Genomic DNA, 9954 nt, shown 5'->3' with positions numbered 1-9954 from the left:
AAATGTTCGTGCTAAGTCCCTGGTCGATATACCAAAAACCCGGATAAAGAATCTTAAAACAATTTTTTTTCAGTGTAAAGTCCAACCTTCAGAAAAGTCCAAGAAAAAATTTTAAGTCTAGAGCCTATTCAGTTTTAGATAGTTTACTAATATATATAGAATTTGATTTATTTATGTTAGGTTAGTTGTTTATTTGTTATTAGAGTAGTTTTATATAATAGTTATACATAGTTTCAATTATTAGTTATTTATTTTCAGATTTTTATTAGAGTTATTTATTCCCAGATTTTATAATAGTGTCTATTTTTTTATTTTTATTAGAGTTATTGGTTTAGTGAGTAAAGAAGATTATTTATTTGAATGTTAATTTATTTCGTTTGTTTACAGTGAAGTCCATAAGACCCTGTGATATGAATGTTATAGATTTTAAGAATTTTGCAATATTCATGTATTTTTGTTAATTTATTTCGTTTGTTTACAGTGAAGTCCATAAGACCCTGTGATATGAATGTTATAGATTTTAAGAATTTTGCAATATTCGTGTATTTTCGTTAATTTATTTCGTTTGTTTACAGTGAAGTCCATAAGACCCTGTGATATGAATGTTATAGATTTTAAGAAATTTTGCAATATTCATGTATTTTTGTTAATTTATTTAGTTTGTCATACAATTCTTGTTAATTTATTTCAAAATTTATTAAAATTCATTTTACTAGTTATATTTAGAACAAATTATTCGAGAATTACCAAACCATATATTTAATAATTCACTTTTAGTTAAAGTTGTTTTTAATTTATTGTTTTATAGTTTAGATTTCATATTATTCTAGTTAGATTTTAGTTTTTTCATAATTTTCCATCAGTGTAGCGATCTCAGTTACTTTATCGCCAAGTGATTCTGATAGATAGCGCCTAATAGGTAGTAAGAGATGCATTAGTAAACAAGATCCAGTATCATGGTGCACAAAATACTTCCAAATGAAAAAAAAAAGAAAAGAACTATTTGAAGCCCCGGGCAAGGTGACGAAATTCCTAATGCCAAGAAAAAGAAAACAACCACGGATACAATACCCCTAAGAAAGCAAGAAACTTACAACAGTATCTTAACAATGTTTTTATTTTTCGCACACAAAACGCCTTACAAAATTAGATTGGAAGTATCGTTGATAATACGGTTAATAAACTAGTACAAGAACAAATAGGTAATGCTTAACTTAATTAGTGGGTAGATCACTCACCAAATTTTAGTTTTAGTAGGTTGTGTAACCATGAATCTTCGAATCGTCAGCTTTGAGTAAGCCCAGTAATAAAAATTTGCACCTAAGATCGATAAAATCTTTAAGATTTAAAATATTCATGTAATGAAGCGATAGGAGTACCTGAGAGATGGGGAAAGACCACTAAGAAAGGTATTGCCCGGCGTGTGGGTAAGTGGGTTAGTCCCCACCGTTCGAAGACATTGGTACTTAAGAGGCATCCTTCCATCGTCTCTGCCGCGTTAACACCATGGCAAAACCGATGTTTTGTTGTGGCTGCCTTGTCGTGCTATAGACGAAGATAAATGGACCAGGAAGCGCCCACCGCTGAGAAGCTCTTACCATCGCCACAGCTCACACGCATCCGTGTGGTCAAGGCCAAGCTAGAATGGCAAGAAAAGAAAAAAATTAGCAGCAGGAGGTCGGCAAGGAATTTCATTTTGGACTTACCTGCGAATACGTTAATACGGATGGGATTGTTGTTTCAATAGTTTTGTTGTTGAGGGAAAATAATTAAAATTATTAAATGGAGGGTTTTTCCAATTTGTTTTGTTTTATTTGGTGTATTTGGTTTTCATTTTTTCTTCTTGTTCATGGGATGTCTGTCACCTTCGTTCATTGTCATCCATCTTGTTATAGAAACTTCAAACAGCTGATTGCTGGGAACAAAGATGAATGCATTCAGGAATAACATAAATAATTTCCTAAGGGAAATTTGTTTTTAGGTTCGTGTCGAAGATATGAACGAGTGCGGTGGGCATTTAAGGGGCATATAATCGTAGGCGAGAAGGGAGTGGGTAAGGAGAGCCCCTTAAAAGTAGTGGGTCTTGGAAAAACGGCTCCCATGTACCTTAACACAGTAAGAGAATACTGGTGTTTTTTTTGGGGAACTAAGTAAGAGTTCGTACGGTGTCAGGGATATGTATTCGAGGTACACTTTTAGTTCCAAAGTATTCATCCCCGACGTAATATCCAAGTGGTTCTAGTGCTCAAAGTAAGGGTTTTTTTTTGTGAATTTTTTTCAAGTCAAAGTCAGTGTTAATTTAAATTATATATTGTTTTTATTAGTAGATATAAAGTGTTGGATACAGAATAATTTTCGAAGGAGATTTTTTGCAACTAAATAGTAAAAGAGTTAAATAAGGGTGAGTGATTTTTTTTAATATTTTATTGCGTTAGAATTAAGAATTCAAAATGAAATTTGCATTAGGTATCGCGGGTGAAATTACAGGCAATAACGGCCGTTAGCCTTTGTGCGTCGTGGGAGGTAACAAAAGAAACGGAACAAAATTCAACTGGTGTAAAAAACCGTGGAACAACGGTCACCATATATACAACGGAAAACAGCCATAATACAGATAAGTGGTCCGAAAATTTTAAATGTTTTATCTGAAAATTTAAAAGAAAAAGGCAATCTTATCGCGCGATACCCTATTTAATAGAAATATAAAAATATCAAAAAACACATAAATTTCCCTATTATCGAAAAAATATTAATCGGATACCGCAACCCGTAGGGAATAATTCAGCGGAAGTTGGAATTCGGCCATCGCGGTCAAAAACTAAAGCATAAGCTTGGGCGAAATTATTTCTGTGCTGGCAGTTTAAAATTTTAATTTGAAATCTAGAAAATTTGTAATTGAAAATTTAGTTACATAAGTATTGAGAAAAAAAAAAAGGAACATCGTTGCGACAACCGGGTCGGTGGGTTGGGTCAAGTTCCCCTTAAGCGATTTTTTTTGATTGTGCAGGTACCAAAAAAAAGGGTACTAAAACCCCTTCTATAGAGCGCTCTCTAGAGGCAGGGAAGAGGCAACTTGCCGGAGGTCAATTTTTAAATATAGGTGGGATTGGACCTGGCCGATAAAAGGCATTGGCATCGGGTTGGGTGGTTTTCATCTTTCCAGGTTCTAAGGAAGCTGGAACGGTGTGACCGAGCGGGGCATAAAGGTCCGCCAGCGAACTGAGTCCTTTTTTTTGATCAAAATATTTATCCCTGGCTATATATAAGATTTATTTTTATCATCTGTTAAACATATAAAAATATAAGAAAAAGAAAATCATACATATCTTTTTGCATAATCTTTGCCATCAACATACAACACAACTATTACTATATGTTTTTTTTAATTTCTTGTCAATAATAATAATATACTGTATGAACTGCAATCCAAACAAAAATCCCAATTTAATAAACTGATTGTCAAATTGTTAGTCACCACAATGAATGCGTATTTATTCGATTAAAGTTGAAGACGCTCAAATATGAGCTGCTGAGAGTTTAAATTTTCAGGGGGTGGGAAGGGTGGAGCGAATATAAGAGGTGAGATGCGGTGAGTTTGGAGGACGGTCGCCGAAGGGGAGTCCTTACCGACAAAAATCGAGCCCTAAGGATTCCAGGAGCGGAGTGGGAAGGCTCAGCTGCGACAACATCTGCAGGGTAGTTCCAAAAAGGTGGTATAAGGTAATTTAATGTGTGAATGAACTATTTGTATTGAGATAAGTGAAGATCATTGTTGGCATGGTGTGAATTTTTGTAGCGAGGTGAGGTTAGGTGGAGGGGCAAGATCCCCCCCTATATCCGGCGAGCTAGCCCGCGCATCGCCAGCATGCCACGGCCCCCTCCACCAGACACTCGGACCCTTCCTCTACCTAATCCCATCCATTTCCTGCAATTTCCGCTTCCGTATTCATCCTACCCCACAAATCCCATCCTCAGGTCCCACTCCAGTTGCCCGTTACAAACTTGTTGTTCTTACTTTGGTTTTCTAACTATTAAATCTTCTGTAACTTTTTGAATCATCTGTTATTTGCTTTTATATTACTTTTAACTTTTTAAGCTCATCACTCATCTTCATAATCTTAAACTTCTTAAGCTTTTGAAAACTGCTATTATATCTATTGCAATACAGTTTAAATTGAGTCAGTTATGTTCAGTTGCATAGTTTGTGAACTATTTTTTTTATATTTAGACGATTACTTTTCTCATATAAAATTCAAGCATAAATATGAAAAAGAAATACAGGGTGGCTGATGAAAGCCGCTACCAAAAAAAACTTTAATAACTTTTTTTCTACTTAGTGAATCTGGTTAATTTTTTTTTTATTTTACAGATTGGTTTTTAGATTTAACAAAAATGCATAATAGAAAATGGATAATGTTTTCGTAGAACTCCTACGAAAATTTTCCGATAAGCTCATATGCACGATTTTACCATTCCGTTAAAATCCCAAATCGCTTGCACTTACTGCATCCGACTTTTTCTTTTGAGTTTATTGTAAACAGGAAGGCCGCAAAGCAAAATCAACAAATTTGAATGAAAGAAAACAATCCAATCGAGAAATATTTGCATTTATTCCTGTCTCAAATCTTCAAAAAACAACTTTTTTTTAAGGCACCCCACATGCATTAACGATCAGGGGAGGCATTTAAAATACATTATTTTTAAAACTAATAAAGCTATATTTAATAAAATTGAATGCGCTTTAACATGAATAAAAGAAAAATAAATTTCATACACTGAAAAAAAAGTTATTTGAATTTTTTAATGTAGCGATATTCGTCAGCCACCCTGTATATTGCAGACAAGGCGACTGTCCACAAGCTTTTTCTGACTTACACATTTTAAAGCGACATTTAAAGAAAGTTCATTCCGATTTAAATAACACATCTAACTCCTCCCTAAATGCAGCCACTTCTTCTAAATCTGCGGAATATCCAAATAATTTAAATCAAGAATTGAACTCCTCATTTCCGAATAATTTAAATCAACAATTGAACTCCTCATTTCCTTCTCAAAACTCAGACAATATTTCAGTTCTTGATAGCTTTCATCAAAAATCTACTGTGAATTTTGAAGAATCGGTTGCAAAAACAGAGGATGTTGAAGATTTGTTTTAAAGTTGATGAATCACAATTCCGTTCCAAGGAATTTAGTATTCAATATTGTATCGGAAATTCAAAAACTCTTATTTGAGCCTATCAAATGTGTTATCAAATCAAACGATTCAGCAATAGCAATTAGAAAAATAAGTCAATTCTGTGAAACAGCTTTTTCTCAAATAAATACCGAACATAAACTTGTAAAGCATTTGACGATACAAAATTTACTAGAATTACCAACTAATGTTACAGTTTCATCTGAAATTCAAAATACAATAGAAAAAGGCAAACCAGTTTTAAAATACAAGGAAATAAAAGGAACTATTCTATCAATTCCTTTTATAATAAAATTTTTTTTTGAAACTGAAAATTTGTTGAAAAAAACTTTGACAGAAATGGAAGATCTTATGAAGCATTCTGATGATATACAAAATTTTGAGTGTGGTTCTGTTTGGCGTGAAATTCATTTAAGATTTTCAAACGAAAATAAAACTGTTGTCCCTTATTTTCTCTATAACGATGATTTCGATCCAGATAATGTTTTAGGTTCTCATTCCGGCGTAAACTCAATTTCTGCATTCTATATTAATTTCCCAACTTTACCAGAGCACAAGCGTTCTTCTTTGGCCAACATATTGCCTGCTATGCTTATTAAAGCTGAGTATTTTAAGAAATATGAACGTCTGGATGTTCTTCATTACCTTCTGAAAATTTTATCAGAGTTAGAACAAAAAGGCTTAGTAATTAAGACCGAAGGTATTGAAAAAAGGGTTTATTTTGTTCTAGGCTTGGTTACTGGTGACAATCTAGGACTTAATAAAATTTTGGGCTTCAGATCTTCATTTTCGGCTCTGCATTTTTGTCAAATTTGTAAAGCTTCAAAAACCGAAACTCAAAGCCTATGCTATGAGTTAGCAAGTAGTTTAAGAACTGTTTCAAATTATGATTCTGATCTTTTACTTAATGACCCAAAACAAACAGGAATCTCAAAAGTATGCATTTTCAATAGCCTTCCATCTTTTCATGCTGTAGTTAATGTTTCTGTTGATATTATGCATGATCTTTTCGAAGGTGTTTTGAAAAACGATATGTGCGCTATTATTTTATACTTCATTAAAATAAAGAAGTATTTTTCCCTCGAAGATTTGAATGATCGAAAACAGCTTTTTGATTATGGCAGCATAGACTCGAAAAACTGCTCCCTTCCTATAAAAATTGAAGCCTTACAAAACAAAAATTTAAATATGCAAGCGAGCGAAACCCATTGCTTTGTGCATTTTTTTTTCATTGATGGTCTGGGATTTTGTACCAAATGATGATGAATGTTGGATTTTTTTTTTAAATCTTCAAAAATTGGTAGATTTATGTTTGTTAAGTTCATTTAATAAAAATGATTTAGAAGAATTAAAAGCTCGTATAGCTGATCATAATAAAACTTACAGAAAACTATTTGATGAGCCTCTCAAGCCAAAAGCTCATTTTTTAACTCACTATCCCACTGTAATTCAAAGAGTTGGACCATTAAAAATGTTTTGGAGCATGAGAAATGAAGGCAAACACAGAGAGTTAAAACAATATGCCCAGAGCATCACATCAAGAAAGAACTTATGCTACTCCGTTGGAATTAAGTTGTCTTTAAAACTAGCAAACTTTTTTTTTTTAATGAAAAAGATAGTTAAATTAAAGTTTTTAAAAGTAAAAATGTATGTATATCTGACAAAACATATTTCAAGGACCTTCAAGCACTAGGGCTTGATGGCATCCAAACATTTTCAGAAAACATATATTTTATGGGAACTTCATACACTTCTGGTTTTTATTTATTTCATAACCGAAGTAATTTTATTTATAAGATTTCCGAAATAGTGGTTACCAAAAAATTTGTATATATTGTTTCCATTAAATATCTATTTAAATATGATATAAATATCAATGCTTTTATTATAACAGATAACACAAATGTTTTAAGCATTAAATCAATAACAGATTTTGAATATTATCCTGCTTTGCCACACAATCTCTCTGATGGTAGATTGGCACTTAAATTTAAAAATATTTGAATATTAATTGCTAGGAAATAAAAAAGAAGATTATAAATGTACAATGCTTTTCGTTTATTATTTCAGAGTTGGATTTTGTTTCAGAATTTTATTTAAATTTCTGTAAGTATATTACTTGACATTATTAGGGTTTTCGGATTATCCGCGTTATATATAAATATAAAGTGAGTTCACTTCTGTACTCACCCCGAACGTTTCGCTTCAAATTGCAATGAGCGTGGTCACCGGGAAACTGCCAGCGAGATGTTATAAGCGATTTTGGCTACGCAAGTTGTAGCGGGGCGTAGGAGGTTCCGTGTTTTGTTGTAGGCTTGCAAGTTGGGAGCAAACCGTACTCACTGTATCCTTGTTGGTGTGAAGCGGCAATTGTATAGACCGTGACGAGTTAATTAAAGGGTCCCACGTACGAGAAAGCTTAAAACTGTCGTCCCGATTGAAATTTTGGTGTCGTTTTATTTCAATCGCTTCACGAACCAGGCGCGGTATATAGTGAGGCTCTTTTGCTAGAACCTTGGCTTGATCGAAATGGATCCAGTGGTGTTCATCTGGATGATCAAGTATATGCTCACATATGGCAGACTTTTCCCTTTGTTTTTTGCTAACAGCGCTAATGTGCTCTTTCAGGCGTGTAGCAATACTCCTCTGAGTCTGTCCAACATATGAAGAACCACAGCTGCATGGTACTGCATACACTCCGGGTGTTTCGAGGGGAAATTGATCTTTTGGTGATTTTAGGTAAGTTATCACCTTTTTGGGTGGTAAAAATATGGATTTTACACCATATCTCTTTAAGATTTTTCCCACTCTGTCGGTTACACCCTTTACATAAGGCAGGAAAGCTTTTTTGTCGAGTTGGCTCTCTTTCTTTTCCTGTGACGAAAATGGCTTCCACGATCTTTGCTTTTTACTATAGCCATTCGCTTCTAGGACTTCGTCCAACAACAAAAGTTCTGTGCTGAGATGATCGCTGTCACAAATTCTCTGAGCACGTTGAAAAAGTGTGGAAACGACGGATCTCAAATTTGCTGGATGGTGGTGGGAGTCAGCATGAAGATATCGGTTAGTGTGGGTGCTTTTTCGGTAAACCGTGTGTCCTAAGGAGCCATTTTGGTTGCGCATCACTTTTACGTCCAAAAATGCAATGGAACCTTCTTTTTCTTTTTCCATTGTAAATTTTATTTTTGGATGTAGTGAGTTGAGGTGTTCTAGAAAATTCAAAATGGCGGAATTTTTGAGAATGCAGAAAGTGTCATCCACATATCTCAGCCAGACTCTTGGTTTTTCTATAGAACTGTTCAGAGCTTTTTTCTTGAAATTCTCCATCCAAATATCTACAATCAATGGAGCTAAGGGCAAGCCCATAGCGACGCCATCTTTTTGCAAATAAAATTGTCCGTTGAAGCAGAAATAGCCCGAAGAGAGACAGAAATCCAAAAGAGGCAAATAGTTTTCATTGATGCCGGCGGTTGAGATAAGCTCACGGATGATGACAAGAACTTCCTGCACTGGCACATTCGTAAAAAGTGACTCAACAACAAAACTCACCATCATTTCTTCATTTTCTAATCGCAAACCATTTAAAATTGACACAAAATGAGCGGAATCCTTTATGTAATGTTCAGACGAGCCAACCAAAGGTTTAAAAACGTCAACTAAATGCTTTGATATCAGATAACAAGGTGAATTTATTTGACTCACAATTGGTCGCATTGGATTCCCATTTTTATGTATTTTTTGGTAACCCATACAACTTGGGTGGCTGCGTACATGATGGAATAAAGCGTTTGGGTGGTAAAATCGCTTTATTTTCATTAATTAATTTTGTCACTTTTCTTAAAACACGCGCTGTTGGGTCGTAATTAACAGGTAAATAAATATTTACATCTTCTACCAAAACATTCATTTTTGATAAATAATCGCAACGATTTAATACGACCGTTGCGTTACCTTTATCAGCAGATAGAATGAGTATGTTTTCTTCTCTGCGCAATTCATTCAAAGCTAACATTTCATCTCTACTTACATTGCTTGCCGATGGTATTTTTGTTCGCCTTACCATGACCGCTATGTCTTGTCGTATTGTTTCAGTGTCGATGCTGTTGAATTTGTTGCGAGCAATACATTCTTCCACACTTCCAATCAGACTTTCGATGGGCACACGTCGAGGAGTGGGTGCAAAGTTCAACCCTTTGCTAAGAATGCTTATCGCTGCTGCACTCAGTGTAGTGTTTGACAAATTTACAACGGCTTTTGTTAGGTCGATCGTGTTGACTGCTGGTTGTGTGGTTTGCGCGTTGGAGAGTTTGTCAAACTTTTGTTGTTGTTTTTCAGTGCATAGTTGTTGGGTTTTAGTTGCTTGCAGAGAAGTTTTTCTATCACAAACTATGAAATCTTGTTCACTTAGAACCCATGCAAGATGTTGGTGCATGTTATATAGCTTCACTGATATATTATTTAAATCACTTCGATGGGAGCTAATTAATCGCTTTAATAATACCTCGCTCGCCGTCGTTAGAACTTTTTTGGAACCATGTATATGTTTCATTGGTTTTAATTTAACACAGATGGGAATTATGTTGGAATCACGACATCGAAATAAAACGACACCAAAATTTCAATCGGGACGACAGTTTTAAGCTTTCTCGTACGTGGGACCCTTTAATTAACTCGTCACGGTCTATACAATTGCCGCTTCACACCAACAAGGATGCAGTGAGTACGGTTTGCTCCCAACTTGCAAGCCTACAACAAAACAC

General features: G+C 34.6%; 1 protein-coding gene and 1 long non-coding RNA gene across 2 annotated transcripts; both read right to left on the bottom strand.

Annotated features, from left to right (window-relative positions):
• Positions 1 to 904: 904 nt before the first annotated feature.
• LOC129916297 (uncharacterized) lies at positions 905 to 2292 on the bottom strand. The gene is made up of 3 exons (XR_008772430.1): positions 1707 to 2292; positions 1380 to 1639; positions 905 to 1320 (listed from the first exon to the last, which is right to left on the bottom strand). It is a non-coding gene; the product is annotated as an uncharacterized LOC129916297 (long non-coding RNA).
• A 5152-nt stretch (positions 2293 to 7444) lies between these two features.
• LOC129921196 (uncharacterized) lies at positions 7445 to 9626 on the bottom strand. The gene is made up of 2 exons (XM_056002929.1): positions 9146 to 9626; positions 7445 to 8760 (listed from the first exon to the last, which is right to left on the bottom strand). The coding sequence occupies exons 1-2, from the start codon at positions 9624 to 9626 to the stop codon at positions 7445 to 7447; spliced, it is 1797 nt and encodes a 598-aa protein (XP_055858904.1).
• Positions 9627 to 9954: the final 328 nt, after the last annotated feature.

The sequence above is a fragment of the Episyrphus balteatus genome, chromosome 1 (genome assembly GCF_945859705.1).
Source record: "Episyrphus balteatus chromosome 1, idEpiBalt1.1, whole genome shotgun sequence".
NCBI classification, from domain to species: domain Eukaryota; kingdom Metazoa; phylum Arthropoda; class Insecta; order Diptera; family Syrphidae; genus Episyrphus; species Episyrphus balteatus.
The sequence above is the reverse complement of the archived record's forward strand: the minus strand, read 5'-3'. Positions and strand labels throughout refer to the sequence as shown.